The 21694-nt window shown below is 51.1% G+C and overlaps 8 protein-coding genes across 8 annotated transcripts; 4 read left to right on the top strand and 4 right to left on the bottom strand.

Moving 5' to 3' along the window:
* The first annotated feature begins 70 nt into the window (after nucleotides 1–70).
* Nucleotides 71–2552, top strand: AUEXF2481DRAFT_326348 (uncharacterized protein). The gene is made up of 3 exons (XM_013486692.1): nucleotides 71–223; nucleotides 273–1132; nucleotides 1182–2552. The coding sequence occupies exons 1-3, from the start codon at nucleotides 136–138 to the stop codon at nucleotides 2352–2354; spliced, it is 2121 nt and encodes a 706-aa protein (XP_013342146.1). The 5' UTR covers nucleotides 71–135; the 3' UTR covers nucleotides 2355–2552.
* A 534-nt stretch (nucleotides 2553–3086) lies between these two features.
* AUEXF2481DRAFT_41782 (uncharacterized protein) lies at nucleotides 3087–5725 on the bottom strand. Its single transcript, XM_013486607.1, has one exon. The coding sequence runs from the start codon at nucleotides 5619–5621 to the stop codon at nucleotides 3132–3134; it is 2490 nt and encodes an 829-aa protein (XP_013342061.1). The 5' UTR covers nucleotides 5622–5725; the 3' UTR covers nucleotides 3087–3131.
* Nucleotides 5726–6493: 768 nt separating this feature from the next.
* Nucleotides 6494–8365, top strand: AUEXF2481DRAFT_31116 (uncharacterized protein; the record flags this gene model as incomplete). The annotated part of the gene is made up of 4 exons (XM_013486559.1): nucleotides 6494–6631; nucleotides 6685–7276; nucleotides 7332–7399; nucleotides 7460–8365. The coding sequence occupies 4 exons, from the start codon at nucleotides 6494–6496 to the stop codon at nucleotides 8363–8365; spliced, it is 1704 nt and encodes a 567-aa protein (XP_013342013.1).
* A 1312-nt stretch (nucleotides 8366–9677) lies between these two features.
* On the bottom strand, nucleotides 9678–11989 carry AUEXF2481DRAFT_326114 (uncharacterized protein). Its single transcript, XM_013486691.1, has one exon. It carries the CDS (start codon nucleotides 11832–11834, stop codon nucleotides 9864–9866), a length of 1971 nt encoding a protein of 656 aa, XP_013342145.1. The 5' UTR covers nucleotides 11835–11989; the 3' UTR covers nucleotides 9678–9863.
* A 144-nt stretch (nucleotides 11990–12133) lies between these two features.
* On the top strand, nucleotides 12134–12747 carry AUEXF2481DRAFT_41779 (uncharacterized protein). Its single transcript, XM_013486606.1, has 3 exons — nucleotides 12134–12186; nucleotides 12248–12535; nucleotides 12594–12747. The coding sequence occupies exons 2-3, from the start codon at nucleotides 12267–12269 to the stop codon at nucleotides 12676–12678; spliced, it is 354 nt and encodes a 117-aa protein (XP_013342060.1). The 5' UTR covers nucleotides 12134–12186; nucleotides 12248–12266; the 3' UTR covers nucleotides 12679–12747.
* AUEXF2481DRAFT_41778 (uncharacterized protein) lies at nucleotides 12613–14459 on the bottom strand. Its single transcript, XM_013486605.1, has 3 exons — nucleotides 14174–14459; nucleotides 13984–14124; nucleotides 12613–13934 (listed from the first exon to the last, which is right to left on the bottom strand). Exons 1-3 carry the CDS (start codon nucleotides 14326–14328, stop codon nucleotides 12965–12967), a joined length of 1266 nt encoding a protein of 421 aa, XP_013342059.1. The 5' UTR covers nucleotides 14329–14459; the 3' UTR covers nucleotides 12613–12964.
* Nucleotides 14460–15773: 1314 nt separating this feature from the next.
* On the top strand, nucleotides 15774–18785 carry AUEXF2481DRAFT_67247 (uncharacterized protein; the record flags this gene model as incomplete). The annotated part of the gene is made up of 3 exons (XM_013486649.1): nucleotides 15774–16752; nucleotides 16808–16902; nucleotides 16956–18785. The coding sequence occupies 3 exons, from the start codon at nucleotides 15774–15776 to the stop codon at nucleotides 18783–18785; spliced, it is 2904 nt and encodes a 967-aa protein (XP_013342103.1).
* Nucleotides 18786–19699: 914 nt separating this feature from the next.
* Nucleotides 19700–21556, bottom strand: AUEXF2481DRAFT_41775 (uncharacterized protein). Its single transcript, XM_013486604.1, has 6 exons — nucleotides 21301–21556; nucleotides 21229–21242; nucleotides 21108–21170; nucleotides 20958–21052; nucleotides 20173–20901; nucleotides 19700–20117 (listed from the first exon to the last, which is right to left on the bottom strand). The coding sequence occupies exons 1-6, from the start codon at nucleotides 21456–21458 to the stop codon at nucleotides 20019–20021; spliced, it is 1158 nt and encodes a 385-aa protein (XP_013342058.1). The 5' UTR covers nucleotides 21459–21556; the 3' UTR covers nucleotides 19700–20018.
* Nucleotides 21557–21694: the final 138 nt, after the last annotated feature.

Genomic DNA, 21694 nt, shown 5'->3' with positions numbered 1-21694 from the left:
GGCGCGCCATTTATGCTTTACAGTCCATGCTTGGCAATCTATGATGCCTGCATCATAGTCGCTGCCTGAAGCCTTCAAGAGACTTCTGTGTCATTCATCCACAAATTCCATCTTGCTCTCAGTCATTTCCCGCCCATGTCCATGGAGTCCGCGACTGTAAAACAGTCTGCCACCTCTCCGGCCTCCGGCGCTGTGCCCCTGTCGTGTACATTGTGTAGAAAACGTGAGTTGATCAGTCGAATTTGTTTATACACTCTTTTGACACAATCCAGGTAAGATCAAGTGTGACAAGCAGAATCCATGTTCGAACTGTGTATCATCGCAAAAAGAGTGTGTTCCGGTCGTTCGTGCCAGGTTGCCGCGTGGGAGAAATGGAGGTCGCAAAGGCATAAACACGGAACTACGAAATAGAATCAATCGCCTGGAAGGCCTTGTGCAATCTCTCAACTCTGGCTCGCTACCGGACAATGCGAATTATCAGTCCTCAGTTCCAAAAACGCGGACCAATAGCGAAACACAGGCATCAACTTTCTCTGGCCCATCAACCATCAAGCAACAAACATTAGACTCGCGCGAGGCTTCTCCAGACACAACAAGATTTCCATTGGGCTCGACGTTGTGGACTCGGTTGGCTCAAGAACTCGATGGACTCCAGACGGTACTTGACAACGAGGACGACGACGATGTTGACAACTATGAAGAAGTTGACTCTAGTCCGCCTTCTATGCCAACAGATAGCAGCGGTACTCCTAAAGACCTGCTTTTCACCTCACAGCTTGTCGAAACCCCCGCCGTTTCCGATGCACACATCGTCGAGTACCTCAAAATCTTCCGACGCAATGTTGATTATATCCTGAAGTTCGTCCACATACCTAGCTTCGAGAAGCTCTTGACAGCGAAGGAGCCGTATCTCGACCATTCTGCAGATAGCCCTGCCACTCAAGCACTGATGGCCAGCGCTTTCTATGCATGCATATGCAGCATCAGTAACTCACATTGCCTGAGTGCCTTCGACAGAAAAAAGGAAGACCTGAGGAATGAGTGGCAACATGTATCGTTTCAGTGTCTTTCAAAGGTTGAGATCGTCAAGAGGCCGAGCTTGGTGACCCTCCAGGCACTCTCAATATATATAGTAAGTCAGCAGCATACTACCGACTGGGACTTGGCTAACATACGGTCAGGCGGCGCTAAGGTCACATCAAGACGATCAGCAAAGTTGGATGTTGATATCCTTGGCGGTAAGAATGGCGCAAGCCCTACAACTGCACAGAGAGGAATCCTACAACAAGTTGTCATGGGGTCAAGCCGAGGTCCGCCGACGCACATGGTATACTTTAAAGGCGCTGGACTATCAAGCAGCTATGGATCGAGGAAGTGATCTGATGATTACGAACAATGGATGGACAACAAAGGCTCCTACGACTAACGTCGACTCGGATTTCCTGTTGGACTTACCTCCACCTCCGGCAAGCATCAGTCCTCAGCCGAACATGATGTTTTACACCATCCATTGCCACAGCAATTGGCTCCTGAGTTCATTGAACTGGGTTTTGCCTGGCGAAGCGGAGAAGGCCCCCACGCCGATACAGAGCGATTGGAAAGTGAGACAGGACGCCATTGCGGGTCTTCAGCGTAGGCTCGACGAGGACATCCTGGCGCGTATTCCGGAGGATGGTGTATTCCGCTACGCTTGCGTCAACTTTACAAAGGTCCTCGTTCGATGTGCCCAACTGTACGCAGTGCGACCACTACAGCGACATCCCGACTTGACTCTACCGCCGCCTGAGCATCTAAACATCTTACTCCTTGCCACGGAGGCACTCGAAGTCAAACGCGGCTTGCTGAGTGAGACCACAGAGCCATGGCACTGGGTCATTAAAGGCTTCGTAGACTGGCACGGTCTGGCTGTTCTGCTAGCAGAGTTGTGCAACCCTGACCAATACGACGCACAGCTTCTAGAGAGAGCATGGACTGTTGGCTTGATCTCGTTCGACGAACTTTCGGGCGAGATTGCCGAAGGCACCCAAGGGCCGTTGTGGCGACCGATAAAGAAGCTGATGCGAATCGCACAGAAAAAGCGCCTCGAAAGATCAACGAAATCGCCGGCTGTTGTTATGAATATGCCAGACCTTACTGGCAACTTCATGTACGACATGTCTGCATACACGACCCCTGCGATGAGCGCATTGGCTATGAACCCGGTCATTGATACCAGTCAAGGGTGGAACACGTCAACTCTCGATCCTCTGCAGACTTCGTGGTTCAATTGGCAGTCATTCACTGACGATTTAGCATTGGGCAACGGGTATGGCTGGGGNGCGATAGATTTTGATCCGGTCTTTGAGAATATGTGAGACTCGAGCCGTAATGTACTAGTATGCTGTATATCTCCACCTATATACACTCCTTTGGGATCTCGGCTTCTATCGTTGCTATGCGCGGTTTTCACAGTGACTGGTTGTATGCTGTGGAAGCGATTTCGCACATCTTCACATGCATAGAATTATGCACAAGCGCATAAATATCCGGCAGGCTGGAGGGCGACCCTGACGGTCTGTATAACGCCAAGTATCACGACTTCCATCGACCTGTTCGTCATGGCAGAAGTACTTAGAGATGTGTATGGATCAAACTCAGTAACATCCTCTATCTGTCTGTTGACTTCTTCGTGGTTTGCAACTCCTTGATTTGTCGTTGATTGGGAGAATATGTATAGCATGTCCCACCCACATTGCACAGCACCTTCCAGATGGAACACAAGAAAGCTAGAATTATAGAGGTAGAAACTGCGAACAGCGCTACATTAAAGCCATACTCTTATGTTCGTAACTGGCTATCATTACAGAGATCTGACGATTGCCCAACAGAGATCCAAGCTTGTAGTTGCTCTGATATACTGTTGTCGACACTGGGAGTGCTGGTTTGGGGTATCACCCTGACTCCATGCACAGATCATCAGGATGTGCGTGCGTCGCTCGAGGCATATCCAACTGCCCAATTCGGCAACTCATGCGAGCAATGCTCTAGTATACGAGATACGATCATGAACAAACATACGAGAGTCGAATGACAAAGTAAAAAGTTAGGCCGGGATAAAATAAGTCCATCTGTGCTTTTCTAGATTCCCTCTTCTAAGTCGGTGCTGCGTATACCTCCTCCAGCCAATTCATCTGTATAGCACTAACACTACGAGCATACGTCCTATTCGTGTACACGAATTCGTTATACAGAATAGCCTCAAGCTTCCTGCTATACAACACACTACTAGGATGAATAGCCACAGCCATATGCCCCTGAATTGTCCTGTAACTGCCATCAGGAACCAGTCTGGCCACATTGGCAGGGAAGCCGCGAAGGAAGCATTTCAGAATATTGTTGCCGGTGGACTCGGAGACGGTATCGAGATCGTCATCGGCAGCTGCCAGTTCCTCTTTCGTGATGAGTTTTGCTTGTTGACATTGTGCGCGGAGTTGTTTGCGGACGTCCATGACGTTTTGCATGGAGCGATGGGAAATTAGGTGTTGTTTCGCCCATTGCTTGCGATCGGTGCGCTCTGATGCGTATGCTTGTACAGCGCTGAGCAGAGTAAGGTGGTCTCCTTGGCGACGTGAGAGCTTGTTACGTGCTTCTCTGGCTTCGTCATTTGCGTCTTGATCCTTGATCTCGACGAAGATGTTTTCGGAATTGAAGCAGGCTACGATGTCGATCACGGGTAGTAGACATCCCATCTCAGGATCGGCGGCTGCGACGATTGTCCTGCCATGGGCTGGGGTTAGGGGCAGTCTTGCGATCTTGCGGCCCAAATCACTGATGTTCCCATCCTCGGGATTCAGCGCATCAAGCTGAAGGAGCAGCAGCAAAGCGCGCTCCATTGCCTCTCTCGACGGACGAGTCAAAAGCGGGAAGCTCATCACATCTTGAACACCTCTCGCTTTCATTGTAAGTACTGCGGAACTCAAATCGCATCGCAGAATCTCCGGAACAGCGTCCTTCTCCAATGCTTCGAAGTTTGGTTTTGTGTACAGGCGGATGCACTTTCCAGCAGCTTCTCTACCTGCACGACCTTGTCGCTGGATCGCAGAAGACTTTGAAATATCCTTGACGAGAAGCGAGTCCAGACCAAGACGATTACGGAACTGCTTGATCTTCGCCTTTCCACTATCAATGACGAACCGCACTCCGGGTACAGTGATGGATGTTTCGGCAATGTTGGTTGCCAGAATAACTTTACGTGTGTTCGGAGGAGCAGGTGAGAAGATAGCCTGTTGTTGAGCTTGGGAAAGAGCTGCGTATAATGGTAGCACAAGAAGTTTTGGTAGTCCAGAGTCTCTAGTGATGACATTTGGTATCATGTCTTCAATTGCTTGTTGAAGATTTGTGATTACATCTCCTCCAGTCAGGAAGACTAGAACATCTCCAGGCATAGGCTCCTTGCGATGAATCTGGAAAATTTGCAACAGAGCTGCTTCTGAGAAGTCTCGTGTCGGCTCGGAGAGGTACTCGGTTTGCACGGGATACATTCTGCCCTCCACAAAACATGTTGAAATCTTGCCTGAGCTAGAGGCAGATGGTACTTGCGGCTTCTCCACAGATGCATCATCCTTGTTCAAGCTCGTCGTATCGTTGACAGCGGGTATGTTGTCTTCAGCTCGAGGTTCGCCAAAGCCTTCGCTAAAGAAGTCCTTCAACTTCTCGGTGTCAGCTGTAGCACTCATGACAACTACCTTGAGAGGCTTTCCCTTTCGCTTCTTGGCAGCCTCACTAGTACCAGTGACGAGACCTCTCAGGAAACCTAGAAGTAAGTCTACGTTGACACTTCGCTCGTGAACTTCATCAACGACGACACAGCTGTATTCGACCAAGGCAGGGTCCCTCAACATCTCTTGCAGCAACATTCCCTCGGTGAGGAACTTGACTTTGTTGTTCTTGCCGACATTATCATCAAACCGCACGTTGTAACCAACTAGCGCCTGTGGGCTCTTTCCTAGAGGAGTGCCCATCTCTTCGGCGACACGGCGAGCAAGCGAGACAGCAGCGACACGACGAGGCTGAGTCACGGCGATTCGTCCAGTGCACCATGCAGAGGTATGGAGAAACTGGGGCACTTGAGTAGATTTACCACTACCAGTCTCACCAGCAAGGATCAGGACGTGATTTTCGAGGAGCGCATTGCGGATATTGGCAGCCTGCGACCAGATGGGCAGACTTTGGCGCACTTCGAGTAGATTCTTCTGTCGAGCGGCCAGTGGATTTTGCGGTCGGTTGTCTCTATACTCCTGCTTTTGCGACTCAACATTTGGCCCCTCGTCATCTTGTGCTCCGTTGGCGACCGTCTTCTGCGACTCGGCAATCTGCAGGTTCTTGAACTTGGGCTTCTCTGCCTTTTGCGACTTGCCGAGAAGCTGATTCTTTGCTTTGGACTGTGCCTTTAGTGACTCTGCAATTTGCAAGTTCTTGTATACTGGCTTTTTTGGTGCATCCTTCAGTGATTCGGCGAGTTGTAGGTTCTTGTATATTTGCGGAGGCTTGTCGCTTTGTACCTTCTTCTTGTTGCTGACGTCCTTCTCTTCTCTCTTGCGTTTCTGCCCGTGCGGCACACCTGCTTCATTTGTTGCGCTCATCTCGTCCGTTGCGGCGAGATATTGATTCTGAAGTTGTACCTGACAATCGCGATCTACCTAGATGGTCAAAGTTCCTGAAATTTCCCAAAATTTGTCAATAATCGACCTCGGCGTCATCTGCCAAGACCCATGCCAGCCCACGGCCAGCCTCCTCGCTGGCAGCCGCCAGAGAAATAAACGCGTCCAGGGTCTTCCATCGTCTCTTCGAACCTTCCTCTTTTGACCGCTGTCTCGCTTCGGCTGGGCTCGAAGCTTATAGCAGCCGCTGACGCGTCGCATCCTATCCTGATCGACTTTTGGGAGTCCTCCTCTCTTTCTTACGGCACGACCAACTTCCGACCGTCGTCGTCCCCGCACTTGTTCTGCCGTGTCCCAGCTAGCTCGATGGAAGTTGATCTTGATCTGGTCCCTACTCGTGTACCGGGCTCCACCTGACATCTTGGAAATGCTCGGAATCAGCAAACAACTGAGACCTCTCCAATAGTCGAGCTTGATATTTCTCAAAGGTTCTGAGCACATGCAGATGTCTCACTGTCCTTCAAGCTGAAGCAAGGAGTCATGAACTCGATCATACTATGCTGAGGGCTGGCAAATGTTCCTTCGATGTCCCTTCGATGTCCCTTGGCCGATGTGAGGGGTATATCCATATGGCTTCATGTCAGTGCCGAGGACCACACACTAAGCCACGCTCTCTCGCTTCGTAGTGTCTTTCGTAAGTCGTATCGAATATGAGCTCACGATTCAAACTCCGGAGCCCTCGGGTAAGCGGTATATAAGAGCTCAGCTCTCTGCCCACCTCTTTTGCTGTTCGTTCGTGTCGTTGTAGCTTTCGTTCGGTCAATTGAATCAGAATCGCAGAGTCTTGATCAAACATGGGTTCCATCTCTCATTTGACAGCAGCAGCAGTGCTTGCATTGTCAGCAACAGTGTCTGCTCAAAACTCGAGCTCGTGTGCTTCAATGCCAATCGTCGACCTTGGATATGCTCGTCAGCAAGCTACCTCATACAACGTGAGTCGAATACTCCTGCCTTTCTGAAACATAGGTTATTGACCTTGCACAAGGCAACCGGTGGATACTACTCTTTCTCCAATATTCGTTATGCAGCTCCCCCAGTCGGTGACCTTCGCTTTGCCGCTCCTCAAGCTCCTGCCGTAAACCGAAGCCAAGTTCAAACTGGAAGCGATAGCCGTACCTGCCCTCAGGCAAGCCCAGCGTGGGAAGCAATTGCTGCACAATTCATTCCTGCGTACCTGTTTGGAAAAACAAACTTCACCATGTCAGATTTCAACTTGACCACTTCAAGCAGTGCAGCTGCAGCAGACCCAAGTGAAAATGAGGACTGTCTGTTCCTTGATGTAGTGGTGCCGGAAGCCATTTTCAACTCCAACAAGCAACACCCAGTTCTGGTCTGGATCTACGGAGGAGGCTACACCGCTGGTTCCAAGACTGGCTCCGGAAGTCCCGCTGGTCTACTCGAGCGATCTCAAAATGACAATTCAAGTGGTGTCATCTACGTCGCCATGAACTATCGTCTCGGCGCCATGGGATGGCTGTCGGGGCCTACTTTCCAGGAAAACGCAACAGCGAACGCTGGTCTGCACGACCAGCGATTCGCCCTTGAATGGGTTCAGCAGAACATTCATCTGTTTGGAGGTATATCAGAAGATGTTTGTCATTGAAGCTTGAATTTTGTCTGACTTTAAAACAGGCGACCCTAAGAACGTGACAGTCTTTGGTGAGAGTGCGGGTGGTGGTTCGATTATGCACCAAATTACTGTAAGTACTATGCTACTCAATCCTAGACACATCCGTGATCTTATTCTGACTGTCATCTAGGCTTACGGCGGTCTCAAAGGACCTGCACCGTTCGCAGGCGCTGTGCCCCAATCTCCTGGATTTTTCCCTGTTGTCTCTCCAGCAGCTCAGGAAGGTGTCTACAATGACTTCCTTGCCCTACTGAATGTATCCAGCTTGGCTGAGGCACGTCAACTGCCTTCATCTGCCATCATTGCCGCAAACGCAAAACAGGTCGCTGGAGCACCTTACGGCCAATTTGTTTACGGACCTACCGTGGACGGCGACTTTGTGCCTGCTCTTCCAGGTCAACTGCTTGCTCGTGGCCAGTTCGACAAGAATGTATCCATGATGACCGGCCATAATACAAACGAAGGCCTTCTGTTCACCTCGCCCTTCATCAACAACAACTCGGCACTAAACGAATTCTTAACAATGGGCTTCCCTGCACTTAGCTACATGCCCGAGACCTTGAAATATATCACCGAGACTCTGTACCCACCAATCTTCGATGGTAGCCAGGCTCAAAACTACACCAACCAGATCGGTCGCGTGGAAGCGATTTTGTCCGAGGCAGTCTTCACTTGCAACGCTGTCTGGCTCAACAAGGCTTACAACAACGAAACTCACGCCTACCTCTTCAACGTACCTCCTTCTCTTCACGGTCAAGATATCGCGTACACCTACTATAATGGTAACGGCAGCGCAACAGCTGGAACTGGAGGAACAAGTCTGGGTGTCCAGAACGCGCCTGTTGCTCTTGCCATGCAAGAGTACATTACCGAGTTTGCAAAGACTGGAAACCCCAACGTGAGAGGTGCACCATTCTTCCCCATGTATGGAAGCAATGCAACCGTCCAGGCTCTAGGACCAAGAACTATTGCCCCCATGAGAGATCCTGCTGCCAGTGCGAGATGCGCTTGGTGGCAAAAGGGCTTATTCTACTGATGACTCTTGGAAGGAAAGTTGTACGTCAATAGTGGCCCAGGCTGTCGTACATAAACTATATTCTAATAGTAATTTCTACCATCTCTTGAAGTGTTGTCAATCTGGCTCTTCAAGTATCATCGAGCGTAGGCTTAGCGTATGCAGCGATTTTGCTTGACGAAGCAGGAATCCAGTCAGAACATCTTCTGAGACGTAGATCGATTCAAGCGTACATACTTTCAAGCCCTCCACCTGGAGTTCTGCCAGAATACCATCGACGTGGTAGGTTGATTCGGATCGAAGACATAACGTCTTCAGGAGATGGGTAGCCTTCAGGATATTTTGAAAGGTCGTGGTCAATGGTTTAGTGAGTGAGATGTGTAGGTGCTGTAAGTTCTCCAGTATCTGCTGATGTTCGGTGCTTTGAGTGGTCCACGCGTGCAAATTGATGTGGTGAATTGATAATGTGGCAATTGAATAGCGCCCGGCAATCTCGGCCGCGTTCATGATGCCATTGAATGTCAAAGCCGAATGGTGGTGGTTGCTCGCTCGGGCGAAGCTAGGTTGACCCGACTAAACAACTTGTATTTTCTCCTACTGCCTTCACTTCTCTTTCCATGCTCAGAAGTGAGGATAATGCTTTGCGGCCTTGGGCAATCGGTAAAAGCCAACTCAAGTGTATTACTCAGCATGATCGATCCCTTCCCGACCTGGTACGACTGGATATCGTAATGTGTTTGCCGAGGGGCTAGGATCTCTTGTTCTGAGAATTTGGCATCACTAAACGCGTCCCAGAGCTTCCTTGACGCATCACATAGCATCTCATGTGAAACCACTTGATTGGGATGGGCCGGCATGAAATCTGCCCAATGGGGAATGTGCCAATCATCGGGCAGATGGAGGAGCCAGTGGTCAAGGCTGCTGAAGACTCGAATAGGTGTAGGATGTATCTGCTGAACTTCGGATGTACCAGTAGCGTCCGAGCTCCGAAGTAATTATCAGGATGATTGAATATGAACAGTCTTGGAACGAAGTGCAGTGTCGCAGCAGACTCGGACTCCTTGGAGACAAGCCGGACTGGTTGGAGATGATGCGGGCTGAGGAAAGAGCAGAAATGCTGCTCGAGCTCAAGCGGTATTTTCTCCATGGACGAGAAGACTGTCCGCGCTGAATCGAAGATGGATCAGATGAAGCGATCTTCGAATACGTGATTGGGTTGAGGCTGGATGGATTGAGCCAAGAGGTATACGCATTTGCGGGTTACGGAAGTCTGAGATTTGACATCGAGGGCGCTCGATAGGAGGAAGTGACGGGCGCTTCATTGCCCCTGCCCTTCTGTTCGCCAGATTCTGCCATGCACATGATCGTGCCGAAGATGAGTCGAAGGCGCTGGTTCACAACTCACTTGTCACTCTGATTTGTCTTTCAAGGGAATGATTCAGTGCAGCAAGGAGCCGGAGTTTCTCGCGGCATCTATTTGGCACATTACGTCCTGGACTGCACAGAGACTGGTGTTTAGTTAGGGAAACCCAGCTCTCGCCATCTTCCTAGCTCTTCCGTCCCTTCTGTTCGACCCACGTGCTTCTTTTCGTTGTCTTGCAGCTTGCGTGTTGCTTTCGCTCGGAGGCCCTGCAGGATTGCCTCCACCTCTGCCACCTCTGCCACCTCTGCCTCGTCCTCTTCCTCCTCGACCGCGACCACCTCTACCCCCTCTTCCGCCATCCCCATTGTCTGAGTCCTCCGTGGCTTCACTGTCTCTGTAGGATGTCCTCTCCAGCTCCGGTTGCGCGCCACTGAAGGCAGAATACCTCGCCTCCAATCGTCTCAGACGTCTCGGATCACGACCGAGCATGACTGCCCAGCCTTCAATAGCCTCATCCTGCAGTTTGGTTTCGTTCTTGAGGGCTAGTCGAGCAGAGCTACGACGTACATCTGACGTACGCTCGAAAACTCCTTTGTCCATTCGCCATACGCGGAACAGTGCTTCTTCGCTCTCACCCTGGTTTCCTGTGTCCGTATCTCTTGAGTCTTCTCCATCCGGCCTAGCGGAGTCAACGTAGCCTCCCACATCAGCTTCATCGTATGTGTCGTCGCGTTCATCGTCGTCTGAGTCAAAGGCAGCCAACGCAGAAAGAATAGCGCTCTTGGCTGGTGCGGCGCTTCTGTCTTCCAACATAGTGTCCGCTGTGAGTTTCGCGTTTTTCCGTCCAAGATGTAGGCGTGAAGCATCCACCTCGAGTCTGTCAAACTCATCATCATCGAACACGTTGCGACGTTGCGGAGGTGGTGTGCTGCGCGGTACCAGGTGTTCAATCTTCTCTTGTTCTGTGAGTTGAGGGTCTGCTCTCGGAGAAGACAATTCTTCGGATCGATCAAGAGAAAGGAGGTGATCTGGCAGCGAATCATCTAGCAGGTGAGCAGTCACTTGCTCTACGTCTTCGTGATATTCGTCCAACAACCTGGCGACAAAACCTGAGCCAAGGTCTGGGAAGAGATCTTGGATTTGAGATATCAGGCTCATTCGATGAACATGATGCTCCCCCGAGAACGTGCCATGACCAAATTCATCCCCGGTCGCCTTTCCCTTTCCTTTGTTCGCCTTTCGTACTCGTTTGGGCCGCGAGATTGAGGGCGATTTGAATGCTGAAAGAGCATTCGCCAGGTTTTGTGCTCTTTCCGCGTTCTTTCCAGTAATGCTTGACCTCAACTTAGAGAGCAAAGAAGTATTTGTGACCAAATCTGCTAGGAGGGATGCTTGAGAGCCACCGGCTTGGTTCTTCAAGCCATAGAGATGGTCGAATAGAAGAGAATGGTTGGGTTTGTCGCCCTTTGTAAGAGAAAGAAGACCATAATATAGGATCGAGACAAAAGACTTGCGAAGCTCAGGGGAGCTCTGAGAGTATGCCGATGACATAGCATCCACAAGTTCAGAACTTGTCAAAATGATCGCACCAGCCTCATGAGAAGAGAAAAGGAGAGGAGCAATGCGTTTCACATCAGTCTCCGCTGCGTCAGGCCTTGATGACTCCAACTGCTTGATCGTCGGTGACAGGAAGTTCTGCAAGGACTGATCGAGATCAGGGTGCCTTGTCCGCCAGAGCTTCTGTAAAAGCAAGTCCAGACTTTGCGTCTTCATGTAAACATGGCTGAAGTCAGAAAGGAAATCCCATTGGAGTAGACGAGCTGGGGGTGCAGAAGTGGTCAAGAGGATCCTGTGAGTGAGAATAAAGCAAGTCCTTCGCAGATTACGCTCTTTCCCCTGACCATGTCCATGCTGTTGGCGTTCTTGCGCTGACACCTGGTAATATGATGTGAGAAAGGGGACCAAAGACTGTTCATTACGGGCTGCAGATTCGAATTCTGATTTTTCGAGACGCAAGTAGAGGGCTGACAGTGACAACCAGGCATCAAGACACGCTTCCCATTCTTCTGATACCAGGTCCTTGCGAACTGCTGCTGGTGGATATGAAGCAAGTGATGGCAAACTCATTGGAAGTCCTGGTATGATGGTCCTAGAACACAGACAGTGAAGGGTATCCCGGTCCGTCCAAGGCGGAAATTGTCGTGAGTGAAAGAGCGTGAAACGTGCAAGCAAGTCAACAAAAAGTTGAGACCGTGAGAGTTGATGACGATGGCAGTAAGTCCAAATCTGGTCCAAGCTCTATTACGGTCGACCTTTTAGGAAAGCGCGGTCTTGGCACTCGCGTTCCACCCCCACAGAACTTTCCAATGTGCAAAATCGGATTTCCTCTTCGATCACCATCTAAAAAGGCCAATCATCACTTAGCCGTGGACATTCTGCCCGAGTCTTGATTGCCATATCTGTCTTTTCTTTTGACCAGGTGAGAACATGTCACTGTGACCGGCGACACTTTGCGACATTCGACTAACAAGCTGCGACAGCACCAATCCATCACCAAAAATGTCGTTCCAGGACCCCAAGAAGACCGGCCAGGCCGATGCCCCCAAGATCCACAAGATCCGCATCACCCTTACCTCTCGCAAGGTTCAGTCCCTCGAGAAGGTCTGTACCGAGCTCATCGACCGCGCAAAGTCGAAGGATCTCCGTGTCAAGGGCCCCGTCCGCCTCCCCACCAAGAACCTCAAGATCACTACCCGTAAGACCCCTAACGGTGAGGGTTCCAAGACTTGGGACACCTTCGAGATGAGAATCCACAAGCGTCTCATCGAGTGAGTTCCATCCTTGCAGCACGAACGCCTTTGGATTGCACACTGACAAAGTCTCCAGCCTTAACGCCCCCACCGAGGTCGTCAAGCAGATCATCATCAACATCGAGGCCGGTGTTGAGGTTGAGGTCACCATTGCCGCTTAAATGCGTTGATGCTGTGTCACAACATAGTACCAGTCCCATCCGGCGCATAGTCAGGAGTCAAGTAAATACTGGGCTGTCCCTAGCGAACAAAATACAAGACGGTCAAAAACATTGCCAGCTATACCGTGTGTCGTGATATGTGTTTTGCCATTATGATCGTCTACCTGACTGCCTGCAACTGCATACCCAGCAAGCAGATGCATCCATGCAGAAAGTCCATTCTCCTATTCCCATGCTACTACTCTAGTGTACACAAAAGGGCCTAGATGGCCCGTAACATCATAGCTTACTTGTAGAAGTCGAACTTGTCGGCCTCTGATGCGCCCTTGACCTGGCTAGTGTAGGCGTCTTCGAGATCTTGCTGGATAATGTTGTAGCGGTTCTTTCTGACTGCTCTCAAGCCAGCCTCCTGCATGATGGCAGCGATGACGGCGCCACTGAGAGGGTCGTTGCGAACAATCAGACTGTCGAGATCGACTTCGGGGCTCAAGCTCATCTTGCTGGCGATGGTGCTGAAGATGAGTCTACGCTCACGTCTGTCGCGGAGGTTGGGGAATTCAATCTTTCTGTCCAGACGACCGGGACGGAGAAGGGCGGGATCCAGAGTATCGGCACGGTTGGTGGCCATGATGACCTTGACGTTGCTGGTCTGATCAAATCCATCCATCTGATTAAGCAGCTCAAGCAGAATACGCTGGACTTCTCTGTCCGCACCTGTTTGGGCATCGAAACGCTTTGTGGCAATGGCATCGATCTCATCGATGAAGATGATGCAAGGACTGTTCTCACGCGCCATGCGGAAGACATCTCTGACCATGCGAGGACCCTCACCAAGGTACTTCTGGACGAACTCGGAACCGACGACTCTGATGAAGGATGCGGTGGTACTGTTGGCGACAGCCTTTACCAGCATAGTCTTTCCAGTACCAGGGGGACCGTAGAGTAGAACACCGCGAGGAGGATCAATACCGATCTGGTGGTATAGGTCGAAATGTGTAAGAGGCAGCTCAACAGCTTCTCTGATCTCTTGCTTCTGCATGTCCAAACCTCCAACATCAGCGTAGGAAATATCCGGCTTCTCGTCTGCACCAAGCATGGCGATGGAAGAGTCTGCCTCTGGGGGAAGGATGTCGACGAGAGAGTTTGAGTGGCGGTGGAGAGCAACGGATGATGAGGGCTTGAGGAGTTCACGGTCGAGCGTTGAAAGAATGCGCACGACATAGTTGGACCCAGTCGAAGATTGTACGATGCCGGTGCTGGAAGTGGTTAGCTGGTGTTATTCTGTCTGAGACTGGTGGTGCGTACTTCTGATCGATGGCCTCCATGAATTGGCCGATGACGAGCGGCACACTCTGTATCCTCTTGATCTCCTCCTGTGCACGCACAAGCTCTCTCTTCAACGATCTTTGCTCATCCTTGATGTACTCTTCTTGCAGCTTGATGTACCTGACTAGCATTAGCTTAAGTGCAAACGCAAGGAGAGCTCAGAACGCACTCAAGCTGTCTCTGGAGTTTCTTGAATGTGGAATACTGGTCGTCAGAGTCCGCGCCGATGCCTTCCAGCGATTCGATGTTTGGGATGGATGACGAGAGCTGTTTCTTGTGCGGCGGCACTGTGTTTGCGTACGAGTCGACTGCGACGTCGGCCATGATGAGCTACTGTTTTGCTGTATACGTGATTCGGTACTGGAAGAGCGTCAAGACAAGGCGGAAGAGGCGATGGACGATGAAAGGATGCAAAGACGCAGCGAGTTGATGGTTTGTCACTTGCCTCAGCGACGTTCACATTGCTATCATCGTCACAACGGAGCTTACAACCTCCGACATGCATCCATGCTTGGCTCCTATCACGTGAGGACGCCAGCCAAATCTTGCCCTAGGGAAGGAACTAGGGCATTAGCCTCGACCTGCCTCCTCACTCGTCCATCGCGATTTCGCAGCAAACAAGAGCCTCTTGGGGTTCAGGCAAAGGCGTTGTCGCATCGTGGGAGATCTGGGAAGACACGCCACATCTGGGATTCCGAAGATCACGTTCCAACCTTCATGATGGACTTTCGATCATGGCCTTTGCATGTTGGATAGCTTGGCGAATGCCATCCGCCTACCTAATCTAGATAAGAGCGCGCTATACGAAGAGACAGTCAAGCAGCAGTCGAGCTACAGAAACATACGATCACCCTATTTAAATAGCCAAGAGCACCATCAGAATCTGGAGAGAAAGGAGGCCCCGCGTGCGAGAAAATTAATTGGGAATTGAGCCGCATCCGTTATGGCAATTGGCAGATGGGATTGAAACAGGTCAAACGGAGCCCCCTCCAGTGCTCCCGAGGCAACTTTGCGGGTTGGGTACTTGCAGCAGCTACTTTGGTTGTCGCTAAAAGTCGACTCCTTTCCCAAGCATGTAGTTCTCAGTCGGGTAGATGAGAAGGAGGATTCGGCAAGTGAATTTGGCCCTCGTGCAGCAACAATTCGCATGTAAAACCCAGCTTTCCGGTGCAAGTGCAGATCCGTGTCTGCCGGAACCAACCAAGCACCTAGGGGCGAGCGGTCGCACAAAAACAAATACCATCTTGCAGCCCTCGAGCTTGAAGGTGTCAGCTCGAACAGAAATAGTTGCCCTGCATAGCATCAGATTTTAAAGGAAGTCTGCAAGACACAGCGGCAGCAGGAGAGGCATCTTATATGACAACATAGTTGGACTAGCATCGTTGTCTGTGCGTAGCCACGACTTCGAACGTCTTGGTTCTTTCCACTCTTAGATTTGCTACACGAACCGTCGAGTCAAAGTCATCGCACGCCGCCTGTCCCATTCCCTCGGGATTCTTGCGAAACCCGACAATTGCCAGTCGGCCACATCTAAGCGACTCGCGACAGACGCGAAAACGCCCCTCGGCTGGCTCGCCTCGACCCCTCGACGTTCTTGACCGCGCCCGCGCGCAAAGCCCCAACTCGCTGGTGCCGCGACCTCGACACCACAGGCACCGGATGCCCTCCCGGACCCGTCAACTATGAGCGGCTACAATCTTTATGCCTCAGGGCATGGCCACCAAGGCGATGGCATGCAGCAGATGGAAATGTCGGCCAATGCACAAATGATGGGCCAAGGAGCCTCGATGGACGCCATGGCGGGACACTCCCTCGACGACATTGTCAGCCAAAATGCAAAACTCATGCGAAGACAAAGCATGCCTCAAAGCTTCCACTCGGCACAGCAGCAGCAACAGCAACAACAACAGCAGCAGCAGCAGCAAGCACAGGCGCAACCACAGCAGGCGCAGCCCATGGACACCGACGACCCAAGACGCATGTCTATGATGGAGTTTACCGGCACTTCGCCCACTGGTCCTCTGGAAGCATACCAATTCAGCCTTCAGAACCCGGACATGGTCGACGCCACAGCCTTCATGGCCGCGAGCCAATCTCACTCTCACCCGACGCTACAACGCAGACAATCTTCCACTGGCGGCGTCGGCGGCGGCGGAGACATGGCTCTCGACAATGGCTTTGCCCCGACGTCGTCCTTCATGCCCATGATGCCTCCCACTTCATCCTACCAATCGCCCGCAAACCTCTCGAATATGGACATGGACCTCAACAGCCCCTACATCAACACTCCTATGCACATGTCATCCCTCGGTTACAACAGTCCGAATATTGAACGTCAGATGCCCATGTACAGTCACAACTCCTACCATGGCATGATGAACTCCCCGCTCAACACTTCCGTACCCAACCACATGTACGCCCAATCTCCCGACGCTGGCGGAAACCCTAATCCTCCCAAAAGGCCATCCCTTGAGAACTCGCATAGCAGATCTTCAAACAGTCAGACCATGCAACCCTCACATCGGCACTCACGCCAGCCTACACCACAGCGACAGAACAGCAGCCGCCCCCAACAACCGCAAAGGCAGCCCTCTGGCTTTCCTGCGCAACCGCAAAATCCTCAGCCCGGTTCGCGTCAGGACGTAGGCATGGATCGAGGTCGACATGGAGATTCAGGAGTAGGTCCTCAACCTGATGCTTCAAGGTATAATCCAAATAACCAGAACTTCAATTGGCCCACACCTGAAGGTACGTTCTAATCCGAAATGCAATGTGGATCGATTCGAAGCTAATTCATATGCAGGTGGATGGCCATCCACAATGACTGGTAAACCTCATATGCATTCCCAATACAAAAATGCCTACTCTTCGACAGGTTTTGATATGCTTGGTGTCTTGGTAAGTCCCTCGCTTCTTCACATGGTTGTGTTCTGAGACTGACGCCCAAAAAGATGCGCGTCGCCACTCGATCGAATCCGGAGATTAACATAGGATCTGTTGACCTGTCGTGCGCTTTCGTCGTATGCGATGCAGAGAAGGACGATTTTGCAATCGTGTATTGCTCAGACAACTTCGAGCGACTCACTGGCTACACTAGGCATATGATTCTTGGTCGAAATTGCAGATTCCTGCAGTCACCGGACGGAAATGTCGAGGCTGGAGTGCGGCGCAAATATGTCGACGACGATTCAGTGCTTTACCTCAAAAACATGATCAACCTTCGACGAGAAGCACAGATATCTCTCATCAACTACCGACGAGGCGGCCAGCCCTTCATGAACCTACTAACAATGATCCCGATCTCATGGGACACTGATCAGGTCAAATTCTTTGTTGGCTTCCAGGTTGATCTAGTGGAGCAACCGAATGCTGTCACTGACAGAAATCCCGATGGCACCTATTCTATCAATTATCAAAGAGGCATGACCATGCCGCGATACGTCATGAACGCACCCGAGTCGACCGCCCACAGAGGAGAGCTTGGCCAAACGATACCGAGAGACGACGTTTCTGCTATCCTCAGCACAATAGGAAGTGGAGAGTCTGAATTCGCCAAACGGATGTGGGACAAGGTGCTTCTCGAAAACACAGACGACGTTATCCACGTTTTGTCTCTCAAGGGCCTATTCCAGTGGATCTCGCCCTCAGCATCAAGGGTACTCGAGTACGAGCCCGGAGAGATTATCGGCACGGCACTGTCATCAATCTGTCATCCTAGTGATATCGTACCGGTCACGAGAGACCTCAAGGACACTTCTACTGGAGCCTCAGTCAACGTTGTCTTCCGTATACGAAGGAAGAATAGTGGTTACATGTGGTTCGAAGGCCACGGATCGCTGCATACCGAGCAGGGCAAGGGCCGCAAATCCATCATCATGGTCGGAAGAGAACGACCAGTTTATGCACTCAGCAGAAACGAGCTGACTGGAAACAATGGTGTTGGTGAGAACGAACTCTGGACCAAGATGTCGACCTCAGGCATGTTCCTGTTCGTGTCATCGAATGTCAGACAGCTACTCGACCGCCAGCCAGACGAGCTTGTGGGTGTGAGCATCCAGTCTCTTATGAGAGCCGATTCCAAAGCGGAGTTCGGACGTGTTTTAGAGCATGCACGTACCGGCAAGAAAGCATCTGTCAGACACGAGATGATCAACCGCCGCGGACACGTCCTCCAATCGTTCACGACACTTTACCCTGGTGATGCTTCAGAAGGCCAGAAGCCTACATTCATCGTTGCACAAACACGTCTCGTCAAGCATCAAAGAGGCAATTCATCATCACGACCGGCTTTGAGTCAACGCGGGTCGGAGTCTGTGATATCAGGCAGATTCACGCCTGCCACGCCGATGCTTATGGGCGATAATACACCACAGTCACTGACCCAATATCAATCTACAGATGGCGCGGCCCCTACGTACGCAGGACAGAATGGACTTCTGCTCGGCCGCCAGGACGGTGCATTGGCTTCAGAAGATAATCTGTTCGATGAGCTAAAGACCACCAAGTCATCATCATGGCAGTATGAGATTAGACAACTGGAGAAGAAAAACCGTATGCTAGCGGAGGAAGTGCAGTCCTTGATGGCTTCGAAGAAGAAGCGAAAGAGAAGAAAGGGAGCTGGACAGATGCAGAAGGACTGTGCCAATTGTCATACCAAAGTCACACCGGAGTGGAGGAGAGGCCCAAGCGGACAACGAGATCTTTGCAACAGCTGTGGTCTGAGATGGGCCAAGCTGGTGAGTCAATCGGCAACAAATTCACGAGCAAGTGCGGATGGTTAACGACTCGAACAGAACGGCAGAGTATCACCTCGCACCAATTCACAGCACTCTGTGCACTCGACAACGTCTGAAAAGGCTTCGAAGAAGTCCAGGTCTCCGGCGCAGATACCTGGTGGTCATGTTAAACTTGAAGCAAGTACGCCTCATCAGCCGTCACTTGATGCACTTGCACAAAATGGCCAGAGCATGGGTGCTGCAAGCGGATACGTCAGCGTCACTTCTCCTCAACAACACCACGGACCCACTGGGCACTCGGCAAATATGGAAGGTGCCAGCAGAGTGCCCGAAAAGATTGAAGAAGAATGACAAACTGCAACTGCCCGACAGTTCTTCTTACCTCCGCACTCAGTCCCCGGTTTCAGTCTGATCTCCATCGCTCCACGCTAAGCTCGCTCACCTTCGCCCCGGCTTTTCATTTTTACTGTGTGTTTCAAGCTCGCCTCGTCTCATCACGATACCCTATTTTCCTCCTTCAGTTTCTCTTTTCTCGCAAGCACCCTTTCTTCACCCTTTCCATCGATACGTTCAGTCGACCCCAAAGATCTACAGATGGTGTTGGAGGATCAATCATTTTTGCTATCTCTTTCTCTCTCATCCTCGTCGACATCATCGTCGACATCATCGTCGACATATATTCTTCAACTAAACCTCATCTAGTACGATTTGTGCCCTTGATTTCCCGAGTTTTCCTCTTTGATATTCTCCGACGCGCGCAGCAACTGAGACGAAAGAATTTTTATTTTCACGAACACGAACTCTGCTGCTCGATTTCTTCTTTTTCTTTTCTTTCTACTTGTTCAAATTCTTTGTCAAGAGCCCCAGATGCACAACACCAACTACTTATCCTCTGCTTTTCGCTATATGCACGTACACGAGTCAGAAATTCCTGTATATATGGAATGGGGTTGGGTTCTTTTGGGAAATTTGAAGCCTTCTTCTTCGATCTATGTTTTCTTCTCCTGTGCTACAGTGACTAGATGTCCTTGATGTGTGCTAAGCCTTCAATCTTTCTACTTGGATTCTCATGCAGCCATGTGACCTTACATCATCCTAATCTTCTTACGCTCCTGGTGCTTCACGACACATAGCAAGTACAAATGATGGTCATTTGACAGAGGAAGAATAATGCTGGTGGTGGGACATGATGTGTTGACCTCTCAGAAAAAAGAAAATATATTGTTTTCTACAATAGAACAAAGAAAAGGAAAATGCAACAATCGCTGGGCGAAATATTTACTGGTCGTCGAGAACGTGGAGGTACTTCTTCTCCTCTCTCTTCTCACGCTCGGTCATGGGAGGCAAGTCGTAGTAGGATGAGCTACGGTATGCTTGCTGCAGAGGTTATTAGCGCCGTTAGAATTAAGAGGCGTAAAAAGCAGCAACTTACGAGGTAGTGGTATGTGAAGTTGGCAAGGTCAGTGGGCTCGATACCCAAATCCTTGAAAGTCTTTGCGTTAGGGTCGATGGTCTGGTCGATAAATTCACGGGCGACCGAGTCCTTGCTCATGGTAGAGAACCAGACGAGCTTGTTCATCAACTGTGCAATAGGAGTCATGATTTGGCGAGGGATGTTGATGTGACGTCTGCTCTTGAGAATCTCACGCTCGACGAGCTCCTTGATCTCGGCCATCTGGTATTGCTTGGGTCCGTAAAGCTCGTAGGTCTCGCCAGCGGTGGAGTCATCGTGGCACATCTTCTCGAGGGCCTCACCGACGTCGATAGCATGGACAGGCCAGAAGCGTTCCTCAAGGTTGTTTGATGTGAGAAGGTTTGAAGACTTTGCGAGGCGATGAAGCAGACGGTCCTCGAAGCCGAACAGAGGAGCAGGACGGACGATGGTTGTCTCTGGGAAGATGTTGCGGACAGCCTCCTCACCACGAGCCTTTGTGCGGTAGAACTCCGAGGGCGAGTCTTTGGAGACGGAGTGCGAGGAGACGTGAACAAAACGGTCAACATCGTACTTGGCGACGGCATCGGCGATACGGGTGGCACCCTCGACGTGGACATCCTCGAGGTCGAAGTTCTTGGTGGGATAGTCGCGACCGATCAAGTTGTAGACAATGTCGGAGTGGCGGACTGCCTCCTCGATCGAGGCAGTGTTACGGAGATCGCCTTCCTTTGGTGTTTGTCAGTCCATGTCGATGCAAGAGTATCGATGTAGAATGGGCGTACAAGGAAGACAACACGACCCAGGTCGCCGGAGACCTTGAGATGGCGCTTGGCCATCTCCTCACGGAAGGGGACGACAACGGTGCATCCGGCACGAGCTAGGAGCTGAGTTTAGCATTGGGGCAGTCGCAATTGGGTCGAGAGAGCGTGTACCGAGTCTGTTGACAATGTAGCGACCGAGGAAACCAGTGGCTCCGAAGACGGTAGCGGTATGACCTTGCGGGGAGTTAATCGAGGTAGTTCGTTTAGGGTGTTCAATTCGGCCAGGACAAACCTCCAAGAGAGGATCTATTGACACGTAGGGTCAGCAAGGAATTGACAGACGTGGGGACTTGACGAGTCGTACCTTCCACCGGAGATTCTGATGATGGGCTTGCCGGTTCTGGTGATGGCAATGTCCTGAAGGTTGCGCGACTGGACGCGCGACACCGGGGCCTTTGCGAGTTGGGTGCCGGATCTGGCGAGCTGCCTTTGCAGAGCCATGCTGCTCGCGATCTGGCTCATCTTTGCGTATGCTAGGGTATATATCGATTGTACGTCCCGAATGGTCAGCAATGCGAGGTACAGCCAAGCAAGTCCGCTCGGAGACTTCCGCGACTTCCTGTTCCCAAACGCTGCGCCGGCGGAAGGCGCTCGGACCTGTGATAGACAGCGTCACTTGTGAGCACCTTCCAGTTGCGTGAGCTTCAGACGAAGCAGAGCAATCATCCATCCGACATCCCGACTTTCATCAACACGAT

This window comes from Aureobasidium subglaciale, assembly GCF_000721755.1.
Source record: "Aureobasidium subglaciale EXF-2481 unplaced genomic scaffold scaffold_16, whole genome shotgun sequence".
Lineage (NCBI taxonomy): Eukaryota > Fungi > Ascomycota > Dothideomycetes > Dothideales > Saccotheciaceae > Aureobasidium > Aureobasidium subglaciale.
Note: the sequence above shows the minus strand (reverse complement) of the source record. Positions and strands in the feature narration are given on the sequence as shown.